The sequence below is a fragment of the Plasmodium gaboni genome, chromosome 13, assembly GCF_001602025.1.
Source record: "Plasmodium gaboni strain SY75 chromosome 13, whole genome shotgun sequence".
NCBI classification, from domain to species: Eukaryota; Apicomplexa; class Aconoidasida; order Haemosporida; family Plasmodiidae; genus Plasmodium; species Plasmodium gaboni.
Genome location: NC_031493.1, coordinates 581,418 through 597,693, shown reverse-complemented (window position 1 = coordinate 597,693; position 16,276 = coordinate 581,418). Strand labels below are relative to the sequence as shown.

General features: G+C 18.0%; 4 protein-coding genes across 4 annotated transcripts; 2 read left to right on the top strand and 2 right to left on the bottom strand.

The window, feature by feature from the left end:
* Positions 1-2,632: 2,632 nt before the first annotated feature.
* On the top strand, positions 2,633-5,491 carry PGSY75_1316900 (hypothetical protein; the record flags this gene model as incomplete). The annotated part of the gene is made up of 1 exon (XM_018787233.1): positions 2,633-5,491. The coding sequence occupies one exon, from the start codon at positions 2,633-2,635 to the stop codon at positions 5,489-5,491; it is 2,859 nt and encodes a 952-aa protein (XP_018639975.1).
* A 1,107-nt stretch (positions 5,492-6,598) lies between these two features.
* Positions 6,599-8,243, top strand: PGSY75_1316800 (putative protein transport protein SEC20; the record flags this gene model as incomplete). The annotated part of the gene is made up of 7 exons (XM_018787232.1): positions 6,599-6,763; positions 7,020-7,156; positions 7,232-7,321; positions 7,418-7,584; positions 7,675-7,729; positions 7,872-7,977; positions 8,091-8,243. The coding sequence occupies 7 exons, from the start codon at positions 6,599-6,601 to the stop codon at positions 8,241-8,243; spliced, it is 873 nt and encodes a 290-aa protein (XP_018639974.1).
* A 249-nt stretch (positions 8,244-8,492) lies between these two features.
* PGSY75_1316700 (hypothetical protein) lies at positions 8,493-10,720 on the bottom strand (the record flags this gene model as incomplete). Its single annotated transcript, XM_018787231.1, has 3 exons — positions 8,493-9,600; positions 9,689-10,287; positions 10,556-10,720. 3 exons carry the CDS (start codon positions 10,718-10,720, stop codon positions 8,493-8,495), a joined length of 1,872 nt encoding a protein of 623 aa, XP_018639973.1.
* Positions 10,721-12,273: 1,553 nt separating this feature from the next.
* Positions 12,274-15,378, bottom strand: PGSY75_1316600 (choline-phosphate cytidylyltransferase; the record flags this gene model as incomplete). Its single annotated transcript, XM_018787230.1, has 3 exons — positions 12,274-14,822; positions 14,946-15,024; positions 15,343-15,378. 3 exons carry the CDS (start codon positions 15,376-15,378, stop codon positions 12,274-12,276), a joined length of 2,664 nt encoding a protein of 887 aa, XP_018639972.1.
* Positions 15,379-16,276: the final 898 nt, after the last annotated feature.

The window sequence follows — 16,276 nt, the reverse complement described above, 5'->3', positions numbered from 1 at the left end:
ATAAATTGAAATGATAAATAAATAAATATATATATATAATATATTAATTGACACATCCAAAAACTTGAAGACCTTTTTTTTTTTTTTTATACTTATTTAGGAAAATATAATTTATAATAATGATATAATGATTTTACTTATATTTAATCAGAATATATATATATATATATATCTTGTAGTATATTTTGTATAAGGAATAAATAAATAAATATATATATATATATATATATATATATATATATATACATTCTTAAATTCAGTATTTTAATAAAGGAAAATATTTTTTAAAAAAGAAACAATTTTGTATTTAAAATATATATATATATTTATAACAAAATGAGGACAATATCAGAATTATGTGTTTCCTTTTATGAAATATTTAGGGAAAGGAAATTAAACGAGGAACCATTTTATTAAACATAAGATAATATAAATATATATATTTTGGTAGTTTTTTTGATAAAAGTACATTATGCAATATTATAAAGATAAATAAATAAATAAATAAATAATAAATAAATAAATAAATAAATAAATAAATAATAAAATAATATAAAAATAAAATACTGGAGAATTTAATTATAGCAATAAAAACATCCTTATAATTATTAATATTATATATATTTTTTTTTTGAGCACGTTAAAATGAATAAAAAAAATATAATTATTAAGGTAAAAATAAAAAAAAAGGAAAAATGTCAATATATATTTTTCATATTAAAATATGTTTAAAAAATATATTTTATATATTTATGGTTTGTTTTATATATTTACTGATTTAAAGAAATTAAAAATACTAGTTTGCCCGTTTACTATATCATAAATATATAATTTTATTAAATATATATTATAATATAAATTTATTAAAAAAAATATAAAAAGTATTAATTATTATATATATATATATATATATATATATATAATATATATTTTATATATATTTATTTTGTGGACCTTTAAAATGCAAAAAAAAAAAAAAATTCATATTATATATAATATATATATATATATATATATATATAATATTATATAATTGAAAAAATACATATTAATTTATTATAAAATATGTTTTAAATATAATATAAATATATATAATATCTTCATTATATAATTCATATAATATATATATATATATATATAATGCTTTTATAATATTATTTGAATATAAATATATAGGAAAAAAAATAAAAAAAATTAAAGATCTATTATATTAAAACCCATATTTTTTACGTATATATTATATTATATATATATTTATTTATATATATATATAATATAATATAATATTATTGATATATAATATTATTATAATATAAAAATTATATGGTATTTATATCTTAATAATTTATTATAAAATATATATTTATAATAATTTAATAAAATATGAATTTGTATATAATAATAAATATATATATTAAGAAATTTTGTAAAAATAGTATTATTTGAAATTTTAATTTGAACAAAATTTATATATGTTAATATATATATTTTTTTTAATAAGAATATAATATTATATACTATATATATAATAAATATTATTATATATATATATATATATATATATATAATATATATAATATATATATATATATAAAGTTAAATAAAATTAAATATATATATTAAATTAAGAAAGCTACAGTATATTATTAATAATATAATTACTATATTATATATATAAATATATATCTAATTTAATAATATAAAGATTCCGATACATTATATATATATATATATTTATATAGTAGTATAATACTTTTCATATTTTTATTTCATTTTTTTTCTTTTTCTATGATTTCTAATGAGATTATGGAAATGCATATTTTTTATTGATATATACATATATATATTACTTTATGTTAATAAAAATATAGGGAGACAAAGAAGTAAAGTTGTTAACCTTATAGGATTATCTAACATTATAAAGAAAATAATAGACCAATATATAAATATATATATATATTGTAATATACATTCTCTATATATAACACATATATGTCTATATTTTTCAATAAAAGTATATATATCATAAATTTTTTTTTATTTTTATCTTAGTGATAAAGATAATTAATTTATATATATATACTTACGTTTATCTATATATATTATTATATATTAGAAGTTAAAATGTTATATGCCATATGAAAGAAATTATTATATATTTATAATTGATAATATACATATATAGTAAATTTATTATACTTATGTTTCATTATATATATATATATATACAAAATATAAAAATATATAAATATGTATATTACCATCTCATATATTGAAGTACTATAAAAGGATATAAATAAATAAACATATATATATTTCTCATTAATTTGTTTATATATTTATATAAGAAAACATTCGAAAAAGTGAATATTATTTTTATTTTTTTTTTTCTTATATACAAGTGCAACATAATGAGAGAAGTGGAAGTTTTGTTTTTGTAGTTTGTGTATATTTTTATTTAAAAAAAAAAATAATAAAATAAATAATAAAATAAATAAATATAAATATAAATATATATATATATATATATATATATATATATTTATACATATTTATAGACAAGTGTAACATAATTTTATGCGTTAAAAAATTTTTTTTGTAATGATATAATTTTTATTCTACCCATTTTGAAATGACAAAAGGAGGAAGTAATCATAAGAATAACAAAATCAAACCAATAGATATTAACAAAAAATTACTTATAATAAAATGTAATGATGATTTAAGAAAATTAATAAATAAAGAGAATCCATCAGTGGATGAAATTAATGATATAAAAAGTTTATTAGAAAATAATGAAGTACAGGTTGAAAAGAAAAAAAGGAATATTGTTATTCCACGATTTAAAATATGTGAAGATAGTGAAGAAGAAAAAAAAATAAAAAATAAAAATAATATAAATGTTAATGAAAAAAGAAATGATAATATAAATGACGATACAGCAAAAAATAAAACTTTATCGGATAATAATGATAATTATGATTATGATGATGAAAAAAAATATAGTGTAACAAAATTTGAGAAACCATCACATTATATAAGATATGAATTATATAAAGATCAAGTGACAGGAATTAAATTAAGCGATGGTAGTATTATACATTATGATTTATTAAAAGAAGATGAAATATTTTTAGAAGGATTAAACTCCTATTTAAATATACAAGTGAATGATGAAATCTTCTGTAAATTAATAGATAAATTTGAGAAATTAACAGGAAATTCAGATAATAAGGAAGAAATTAATTTTAAAGAAGCATTAAAGGCAGCTAGTGATTTAAAAATAAATTATAAAAGTAATGTTATAAAAGATATTTATACATATTGGAAAAATAAAAGAAAAAAATTAGGAAGACCATTATTACGTATGTTTTGGAATAATTCACAAAACAGTTTACCACATTATTCTGTGTTTAGACCTAGAGTTAAAGAAAAAATGACTTTAAGAAAGCATAAGAAAAAAAATAGTGAAATCATTATAAAAATGCAAGAATTAATTCAAGATTTTAGAAGACTAGATCGAATCTTAAGAAAAATCAAACAAAGAGATGAAAAGAAACTGTTATTATTACAATTAAATGCTATTCTATTTGATCAAAGAATTAATGAAATTCAAGATAAAACATATGTATGTCCTATGTGGAATTATTTTAAAGATTATAAAATTGAAAAAATTTATAAAAAATTTAAAAAAGATAAATATTATAAAAATTCATATCATCATCAATATAATAATAATAATAATAGTAATAAATATTATTATGATGAAAATGAATATGAAAATTACAATATTGATGCTAATGAAGATGGTTATGTGAATCATAATAATATTGACGAATATATGAATGATAATATGGATGAATATATGAATAATAATATCGATGGACAATCACATTATAATTATAGAGATTCAATTTGTAATAGAAAAATAAATAAAAAATTGAAACATTATATTATGCATCCAGAACAAAAGAATTTACTAAAAATTAATCCTAATGAATATAAGAACGTTGTCTTAATTAAAAGAAGAGGAAGAAGTAATCGTATGTGGGTAGATAGAAAGTATGTAGACGAAAATAATATAAATAATCATGAAATCAATTATTGTGATCTTTCATATGCATTTAATGATTTTGTTGAAGCATCTTTAACATTAAAAAAAAATTACGAAGAGGATGTTTCAAATTATTTAGCAGGAAAAACACGTATACCTATAAAACTGGACATAAGAAAAAGAGATTTAAAGAATGTTGATGATTTTAATACATCGTTATTTTGTAATAACCAAATTAATGATGATTCTCTTTTTAATGGAATGTATGATGAATTGAATGGGGAGAGAAAAAGAAAGAGAAGGAAAAAAAAAGAGCAAGAAAATATAAATGTCGATGAAAATTATATAAATTCGCATATATTACTAGAAAATATGGGAGATCAATTTGCTCTTCAAGCGAATAATAATATAACTTGTGATAAAACAAAAATGATATTAAATGACTGCAGTAACAATAACATCAACAATAATAATAACATTATTATTTGTAATAATAATTTAGATATAATACAAAAAAATAGTACAACGAATGCAAATAATGACATATCTAATTTGAATAGTACTAATATTGTGACATGTGATAATACGTCCATTGCTATTAATAATGATGTAAACAATAGTGATATTAAACTCAATTATTTTATAAATAAAGGGAATAAAATAAATATGAATGGACTAGATTATAATAATAACTTATTATTTCATAAAAATAACATTGAAGAAAAAATGTTAAATCAATATATATATAATAAAAGCAATTTATATAATATGAACAATATAAATGGCAACATAAAAAATAATGAAGACAATACAAAAATGGTACCACATAATATACTATCCTTAGAACAACAAAATTTAAAATATCAAGATTTATATGAAAAATATGTTAACCCAAATATAACTAACAACAATAACAATAACAATAACAACAACAACAATAATAATAATAATAATAATAATAATAATAATAGTAATAATATGCCTTTTCCTATGGTTAGTAGGAATGGTAAATATGCTCCTTGTGTTTTTCAAAAAGAACAAAATAATAAAACAATATTTCATTTTGAAGATATGATTGACCCTTTAATGAATAAAGACAATTATTTATTTTGCCTGAGTAAATATGTGTACGTACAAAAGAAAATATTATTTTATTTGGAGCACTTATTAAATTTCGATAATTATAATTTTAAGAGTAAAAAAAAAGAGCTACCCAACAATAAGGATATGAATATGAATATAAAAATTAACACTAATGATAATATAAATAATGATAATTTAAATAAGAACAATATAAATTATGATGGTATTAATAATAAAAAGAATGATGATTTTATTAATAATACTTTACCTGAGCTTAACGGAACATGTCTTAAAAGTAAGACCTCAAATAAGAGCATAAAACATAAAACAGCAAAGGAAAACAATATCAAGTGATACATAAAAAATTTACACATATATAATATATATATATATATATATATATATATTGAAGCTACAAATTTTTTTTTATTTGGATAATACTTTTAAAAAAGTACGTAAAATTAATTCAAAGAAGAAAACTAAGAAAAATGTGTATACTTTATAAAAAGGAATATACGCATGTGAACATAACATACCATTTAATGGACAGAACACATAATTATATATTTGTTTATCATTTTGTTAGTATTATTTAATTATTATATAAATATATTTTTTTTTTTCTTTTATATTTCTATTTATATTCACACAATAATTATATTCCTCTTTATTTATTTACAATATATATTATATAAAATGTATTTATTTTATAATTATTCATAGGTAAATATATTATTATATATTTTCCTTTTTTTTATTTTTTTATTTTTTTTATTTTTTTAATTTTTTTTATTCATTTCTTTTTTTTATTTTTTTTTAGTTTAATGAAAATAAAATATAAAACTTTTACAATAATCCAATTTTAAATAAGATTGACAATGTAAATTGTTTATATAAGAAAAAATAAATATTATGAAATATATTTATTGTAAAATTTTTTTCTTTTCTTTTTCTTCTTTCTAAGTAATATATAAACATTTTTAAAGTTTCATTCTAATTATTAAACATTCTTTAATTTTTATTTACTGGAATATTATTATATATATATATTCACATTGTTATAAGAAAAAAAAGAATTATTACTATAATATTTTTAAAATAAATCATTTTTATATTTTAAAATATAAGTAAATTAATTTATATATATTATATATTTTAAAGATATATGTTTTAAATATTTAAAAAAGTAATATACATACATAATACATTTGGGGAACGTATTTTATTTTTTGATCTAATAAAGTTTATCAATATTTATTTTTTTCAAAAAAGAATATATATGTATAATTAAATATATATAGGCATATAAATATATTTTTTATATTATTTTAATTTAAATTTTAAAAATATGAAAAAATAAAAAGTAATTTTATTTTTGTAAGGATATATACATATATTTTTTTTTTCTTTTTGCATACCATGAATATAAAAAATATTACTTTATAAAAAAAAAAAAAAAAAATGAATCATAACTTTAAAACAAGTTTAGATATTAATAATAAAAATGTAGATGGTAATATAAATAAAATAAATTCTATAATAAACCAAATGAGGTTGGTGGATGAAAATTTGAAAAACTTATTTTCATTTGAAGAAACACTGAATGACCATGATGCCCTTTTATTAGTAATAATATTTAATGAAATAATAATATATATATATATATATATATATTTTATGAATCCGATTTTATTAATTCTATTATATGTATATTAATTTTGGAGAATATTAAATTTTTGATGTTACATTTTATATTAATATATTAACCTGTTAAAATATATATTATTATAAAATGTAATGATATATATATATATATATATATATTTATTCATTTATGAACCTTTAAATATTATATCAAACTTATTATAATTAAAATTTTTAGTTCCGAGGAAGAGTATCAAAACGAATTGTGGATTATTCAAATTTAATTACAGAATGTGATAATAACTTAACATGTTCAGAATATATTTCTCCAAATTTGAAAGAGCAATATGAATATCACTTAAAAAATATAGACAAGTAATATAGCATTCATAAAATAAGTATATATATATATTATATATATATATATATTTTTTTTTTTTTTATGTGTAGTTATAAAAGAGAATTGAGTGTATGGTGGAATGAAAGAGCAAATGATTATCATCGTTTATGTATGGAAAATTTTTTAAATAGAAAAATTAGGTAATGAAAAAAATAAAGTAAAATGAAATGTTATAAATAATATATATATATATATATATATATATATATATACTGATATGTTTATATATTTTATAGTGATATTAATGTTACTAGTAATAATGATGATAACAATAAAATAACGGATATAAATTTGAAAGACACTAAGAAATTAATGATAGATGAAATTAATAGAATGAAAAATGTAAAATCCGAGTTAATAGAATCATCCCAGAAATTGAAGAAACAGGATGAAATATTTAACAGTAAGAAAATATAAATATAAATATATATTTATGATTATATATATATATATATATATATATATATATTTATGTATTTTTTTCTTTTGCTAGTTTTTGAAATGAAGATAAGATCTAGTGCTAAGCTTATATATTCCTTAAAAAAAAAGTAATTTGTTTTTCTTAATGCATAAAATTATAGACAAAATAATTTATTTTATTGTAATTATGTTAATGGTTAAAATTAACAATTGTTTTCATATTGGATATATATATATATATATATATATATATATATATTTTTCTTTTAGAGCTGAAAGTGATACAAGATATGTATGGTATTCATTCTTTTTTTTTGTAAGTATTTGTGTGTATATTACAATGAGAAGGTTGGGTCTCCTGAGAGCACTATTTACGGTATAAATAATATATATATATATATATATTTAAAAGATACATATATAATAATATTATTATAATATATATATATATATATATATATATATATATATATATACATTATTTTACAGCTAATTAAATTCATTGTGTCCATATTATTTTATGTGAGCAAACTATGTTTTAAAATATTTCAGCTGTTCAAAAAAACAAACGAGACAAAATATACGCCAACCGTAGACAATTCGAAAAGTTTGGTTCTTGTTCCAAATAACAACGAATTATAAAATAATAATAAAATGATAATAAAATAATAATAAAATAAATAAATGAATATTTTAACAAATACGTTAAAAAATAAAATGAATTTATAAATAACACACTGATATTAAAAAGTGATATAATTTGTCCATTTGTATATATATTTTTAAAAGATAGGACCTACAGGTAGGAAGAAAATCTGAAATTATTAAATGTATATATTTCCATCACAAATAAGAATATATATATATATTTATATATATGTATTTATTTAATTATTTATTTATATTTATTCCATTTTCATTTTTTTTGTGTGCTTCAATTTGGAATGTATCAAACGCTGCGTACCCAGATTGAACATATAAACCATAAAAACTTGATTTATAATAATTTTCATTACTAATTGAAAATATTTTTATGTTATTTAAAAAGATTGATATATGACCATTTTCTCCGTGATCATTAATTAATAAATGATGTCTTTGATATGTATTAATATTTTGAATATATTTACTTTTTATGATAGTGGGTATATCATTTATAATTTTTTTCAAAAGAATTTCTTTATTATTTGTAGAAATTATTAAGATATACATATTATTATGATTTTCATATCTAAATATTAATCCAGCTTCACTATTATATTCTAATTTGATATAGGAAGAAATTGTAACTGAATTACATGTACTATGTTTATAAACTAAAGATGCTTTAAAAATATTTTTTTTATAGTCATTTTTAAAATGAATACGTTGTATTCCAAATTCATTGGTAATTTTCCAATTAAGTGCAGAACTATTATTTATTATAAATTCAGTTAAATAAAAAATATTATGACTGCTATTATAATTAGTACATGAACTAGGTATATTGTTAATATTCTTATTTGACATATAATTATTTTCGAATTCATTATTATTTATGTTCTTATTTTTTACCCAACCTGTTATATTTTCATCATCATAATAAGAATCCGAATCAGGAACTGCATATACGTTATCAATAATATTATCTTCAAAATTATCATAATCCTTCATATTATAATTATATGGTATTTCATATACACCTAAATTATCTATATTCATTTTATTTAGAAAACGATAAGAATTTACCATATTTACTTTTGATATATTCTCTTCATTAGATTCAACAAGTTTACGACTTAGCAACTTCTCTATGTCTATATTTCCACTTAATATATTTTTAAATTCAGCTTTTCCAATCTTGCTAAATAATCCTACATTAATATCTATCATCTGATTTGTTATTTTTATTTCAATAATCATTTTATAATTTAAAAAAACATTTATTTTGTTGAAGAGAAATTCTGCAGTTATGGTTGTGAATGTGTTTGGGTCGGCCTCAACCTGTTTCGAAACAATCCTATAAAATAACATATATATGTATGTATGTATGTATTTATGTTCCTTATGTTTGTATGTACATATAAAAAATTTCTTTATTTTCTTACTTGGTTCCAAGTCCGTTTACGACATTATAAACACTGATAATGCCATCACTATTTATAAAAGCTAATTCTATATATCTATAATTTGAATAGTCTACAAAATCGAAAATTATACCTGAGGATGATTGTTTGAAATCCTTTACATCGTCAAATAAGGGTTTTATGTCCACATTTATATATCCATTTATTAACTTATGATGTCTTAGCAACAAAATAGTAGCAGGAATATTTATATTGGATAAATTATTTGCTTGAATTATTGAAAAGTCATTTTTATTATTTTCATATTTCCAATAGGATCTTAAATTATTAAAATCTAATTTTAACCAATATTTTGAAATAGGATATATAAATTTTTCAATAAATGGATCATATATTTTTTTTTCCATTATATTATATTCTAACTGATCAATTCTATTTTCATATTCACTTAACATTTTAAAAAGTGATAATTTGCTTTGTTCTAAAGAATGTGAAAAATTAAATAATTCTTTCATCTGACTTTCTTGGCTCTCACTTACTATATTTACTAAATCCCATAATTCCTTTAATTCAAAATCCATCTCATTTGGTAATTCATAATATTTTTTGAAGTTCTTTATCTGTGCAAAATGATGGGGACATATGAATAAAAATTAAAAAAAAAAAAATATATATATATATATTGACTATATAAGAATAAAATGATATAGATAATGTTAATAATATATATAATAATTATATAATATTGTATTATATGTGAATGTAAAAACATACAGTTTTTGATTAAAATAAATGTATACTTATATTTTATTCACATAAATTATCTGGATGACAACACATATTAATCCTGAAATATATATAAATATATATATATATATTTTTATATACTTGCGAATCAATTTCTTCTTTGTAACTTATCAAGCTATTAACTATAGAGGATTTATCAGACACCGGCTCTGTTTTCACTGTAACATTCCTTAAGGCGTATAATTTATTACTACAACCAAATAACAAACAGATCAAGGAAATAAACAAAACTAAATCCATATTCATCCCTTTATTATAACAACAAAAAAAAAAAAAAATAAAATAATAAAATAAAGAAAAATAAAATCAAATCTTGACAATACTGTAAAAAATAGGTAAACAAATTTAAAAGTATTAAAAATCAAAAATGTGATTTTATTCGTAATATTTTATAGAATGAACAGAATATAACAATAAATAGAACAAGGAGGGAATTTACTCATATATACACATATTTATGTGTTTAATACATTTATATATGTTCATATATATCTACTTTACCATCTATAGTAATTTGTTTTTTTCTACATTAAATAAAAATGTATGATTATTTCTAAACAAAACGCATATTTTAAAGGTACATATTGTACATACACGTCTATTTAAACATCCTCAAATATATATATATATATATATATTTTATATTTCTTAATAAAAATTATTTTGTTCAACTAATGGATTCAAAAAAAATAACAAAAATAATTTATCTTTTTAAAAAGTAAATACTTTTCTATAATGTTCAACATAAGACAATTTCAGAAATTTATAATAAGTTATATTAGGTTTGTATAAAAACACAAAAACAAAAAAAAAAAATAAAATAAAATGAAATAATTTTCATGATAGACAAATATATAATATTCTACATTTGAAATATATATATCAATGTATGTTGCACAACGTTTTATTAATTATTGTGAATATTATAGTATTATGTCAATATATTTGCACATAAAGGATCCAATTAATATTTTGGATAATTAAGAAAGTATATTTTAAAAATTATGCACATTTTGATAAATTATTAATAATTTACAAGGTATGTATTAAAAGAAAAATTAATAAATCATAATAAAACACATAGATAAATAAATTATAATATATATATATATATATATATATTTATTATATCATATATAGTTATATTATATAAAACATTTTGTAAATTTGAATAGCTTTTCTTCATTTTCTTTACTTTTTTTTTATAATTTGCTCAATAGCAAAAAGGTGAAAACAATATATATAGACTACACATATATATATAATAATATATGAGTACAAATTTAATAATTATCTAATTCATCCTTTTTTCATAATATACACACAAAAAAAAAAAAAATAATAAAATAAAAAAAATGAGAAATAAAAAATTCAAAATAAAAAAAAACAAAATACAAAAATTTACATAAAAATTTATAAAACCTTAGATAAAAAAAAAAAAAAAAAAAGATTTACCTTTAAAAAAGAAGAATATTTAATTATTTACATAAACATAAAAACCAAACATAAAAAAAAAGTAATAAAAGAAAAAATCGAAATGAAATGAAGAGAAGGGGATAAGATAAAGAAGAAAGAAGGCTTCATAAAAATTGATAAATTGAGAAATTTAGATAGATATAATTAAAACAAAAATTTTTTTTTATATAAATTAATATATTAAAAACTATGACAAGATAAAACAATATTCTATACATATTATATGTATATGATATGTTTATAATTTATATGCATTATTTTTTATATTTTCCTTCTTATATTTTATTTTATCATATCAATATATATAAAAGACAAATCACATTTTAACTACTCGTTTCATCATCAAGATTACTACTTGCATAATAATCATTTTCTATTTCATAATCTATGATATTTTGAATAGATGTCAAATAAGATGTTGCTTCAAGTTTTCTTGTAAAATCAGTTATCAATTTATTTGATGCATTTTTCCATATTTTAAAAAGTTCTTTAAATTTGACTTGAAGATTTTCAATTCCTTGATCAAAATCAGTACCTAATGGTTTGTCTGTTAAAGTAACCTTAGTTAATTCATCTGTAACTTTTTCTCCCCATCTTATTAAATTTTTTTTCATTTTTATTGACTGAGCTTTGGTTACACCAATATTTAATTCATTAGGATGTATACCACGTTGTAATGATCTTTCAATATAATCCTCATAATTTTTTAATATCCTTACAATTAAATCTGTGGTTGATACACCATCTGTTCTTTGTGTTGCTTTAAATTTCCCTGCTCTTTTTAACCAAGCATATATATCTTCATTTTCTTCATCAATACTAAATGATTTCCCTTTAGACTTTTTTTTTTTTTTCTTTTTTTGATTACTTGCATATGGTATATCATCATGTGCTACATAATCTATTTTATATTTTTCCACAAACTCTGGAGTTACAACCCATGGGCATGGAGAAATTATTTCATCTACCCAACGAATATGTTTCAAGGTTTCTGTTCTTTCTTCTAGAGTTTGAACGATTTGACCTTTAAATAATTTGGTTTCATTATCGCTAGTTACACCTACTATTAAAGTAGTATTTTCAAAAAGTTTTTTGGCTTGCTCCAACTGTTTCATATGCCCTAAATGAAGCATATCATATACTCCATCAGCATATATAACAACTCTTTTTTTTGAATTTTTTGTTGATCCCTTATTTTTTTCATTATCCATTTGACTACTTTCATATTCACTTCCATCAATACTATTATCATCATTATTATCATCATCATCATCTAGATCTTGATTCTCAGAATTTTCTTTTTTGATGTGTTCCTTTTGCCTTCCATTTATATCATTATTACTCGATTCAATAGATTCATTGTGTTCACTTAACATGGTTTTACAGTCATGAAAATAACTTGAACTATCCATATTAGAATATTGTCCTTTATCAATTGATGATTTTTTTTCAATTGAAGATTCTTTATCCAAACTATTATCATACGTACTATCACTTTTTTTCTTTGTAATTATTATATGATTATATTTATTATCAAATTGATGATCGTCACGATTTTTATCTTCATCTGTTTTAAGAATACTTTTTTTTTTCTTTTCATCTTTATTAATACTTTTTTCTTTATTTAATAAATTCTTATCTTCATCAATTATATCATGATAAGATGTTTTGATATAAGATGTTTCCTTATCATAACTTTTTTTTTTTATTCCGTTTAAATTAAAAGTTACGTTATTTAATTTATCATATGTACTATTATAATAATAATTAGGATCATTTTTTGTATTCATTGGATTAGTAACATGTAATAAATCATCAGGTGATAATTTCATATTTTTATCTTTATATATTAAATTTTTTTTCTTATCTTTTAAAGAATGTTCTAATTCAAAACAGGTTTCATAATTTTCTTTTTCACTATAATAAGCATGATTAGCAATTTTATTTATAACTCTGTAAAAACTATTATCTCTCGTATCTTCTTCATCAGCTGAATAATAATATTCATCTATATTATTAAATGTACTACTTAAACTTTTCTTTTTTTTTAATTCATCTTTCATAGAACCAGAAAAATAATTTGAATCAGATAAGTACATAGCTGATAAATTATCTTTCCTATATCTTTTTCTAATTATAATAAACATTGGATCAAATGATTTTGCAAAATCTTTTAAAAGTTTTTTTGAATGATATCTCCATAATTTAAATAAATCATGTACCTTATCTCTTATTATATCAATACCCTGATCAAAATCAGTACCTAATGGTTTGTCTGTTAAAGTAACCTTAGTTAATTCATCTGTAACTTTTTCTCCCCATCTTATTAAATTTTTTTTCATTTTTATTGACTGAGCTTTGGTTACACCAATATTTAATTCATTAGGATGTATACCACGTTGTAAGGATCTTTCAATATAATCTTCATAATTTTTTAATATCCTTACAATTAAATCTGTGGTTGATACACCTTCTGTTCTTTGTGTTGCTTTAAATTTCCCTGCTCTTTTTAACCATGCATATATATCTTCATTTTCTTCATCGATACTAAATGATTTTCCTTTGGACTTTTTTTTTTTCTTCTTTTTTTGATTACTTGAATATGGTATATCATCATGTGCTACATAATCTATCTTATGTTCCTCCATAAATTCAGGAGTAATTACCCATGGGCATGGAGAAATTATTTCATCTACCCAACGAATATGTTTCAAGGTTTCTGTTCTTTCTTCTAGAGTTTGAACAATTTGACCTTTAAACTTTCTCGTCTCATTATCTCCTGTAACACCCACAATTAGGGTAACATTCTTATCTACATGTTTGGCTTGCTCAAGCTGTTTCATATGACCCAAATGTAGTAGGTCATAAACACCTAAATAGAAGGAAAATTGAACAAAAAAATAAAAAAACATATATAATATATATATATATATATATATATAATATCTTTTTTCATATATGTGTCATGTTTCATATATTCTTTATTTTTTTTAACCATCTGCATATATCCTTATGCTTTTCTCCTCATTATTCATATCATTTTGACTATTATCAACTTTGTCCCCATCTTGGCTCTAAAATTAAATTGTTCAAAGGTAAAATAAATAAATACATACATACATACATACATACATATATATATATATATATGTTTAATTAATTAGATAGCTATATTCATATTAGGGATCTTTGGATATTTTTTATTCATTATAATATTATACCCCTTTTTTTTTTAATTAATTTATTTATAATATTTCTACTTTTATAATATTTCTACTTTATTTTATGTATGCGCACAATATAATCCTACTTAATATTATATATATTATATATATATATATATATGTATAATTTCCAGTATTAATATTTATCTTAATATTTTTAATTTTTACCTCCCGTGTTTGAACCGAATTAACCTTAATTATCATTTTATATTATCTCATGATTTTAATAATTAAAAAAAAGGGAAACGCTTTATTATACATTTATAATATGAAGTTAATATAAAAAATATATATTAAAACAATCAGTTAATAATTAGATATATACATAATATATATATTTATAATTTTATATATAATCAATATGGTATTATATTATGTATATATATATATATATATATAATATATTAATCTATTTTATGACTAATGTGTTATAAAACACAAAATGTACAAAAAATTATAATTAATATTTATTACAATTAATAATAATATTCAAAAAAAATTTTAGTGCATATTTTAGTCAAAACAAAATAAAAAAAAAAAAAAAAAAAATTCAAAATAATAATATTATACACATAGTTATTTATATATAAAATTACATTTCTATTATATATTATTATATAAATTATTCATATAATTGTATATATTAATATATTATTTATATTATATATGTATACTATTTATATATTTCTACCATTATGTATATATATATATATATATATATATATATATAATATTTATAATATATATACTATTCATTAATTTTATTTTATGTTTATATTTTAATGAAAAAAAAATTCTATGTATATATTTAAAAAAAAAAAAAAAAAAAAAAAAATTACAAAAAATAATGAAAAAATTTTGGTCAAAATTAAACGTGTAAATTTATTTAAATTATTTATAGAACAAATATTATGCAATAAAATATTATAATTAGTTTCATAATAACATTTATATATTTATTCAATACTATGTATGATATATAAAAGAAGAAAAGGATATTTTCCTTTTTTAACATAATATTGTTTATATTTAATAATATCGAATTTTTTCAAATATTTAAAAAAAAAAAAAAAAAAAAAAAATTATTAAAAATATATTATAT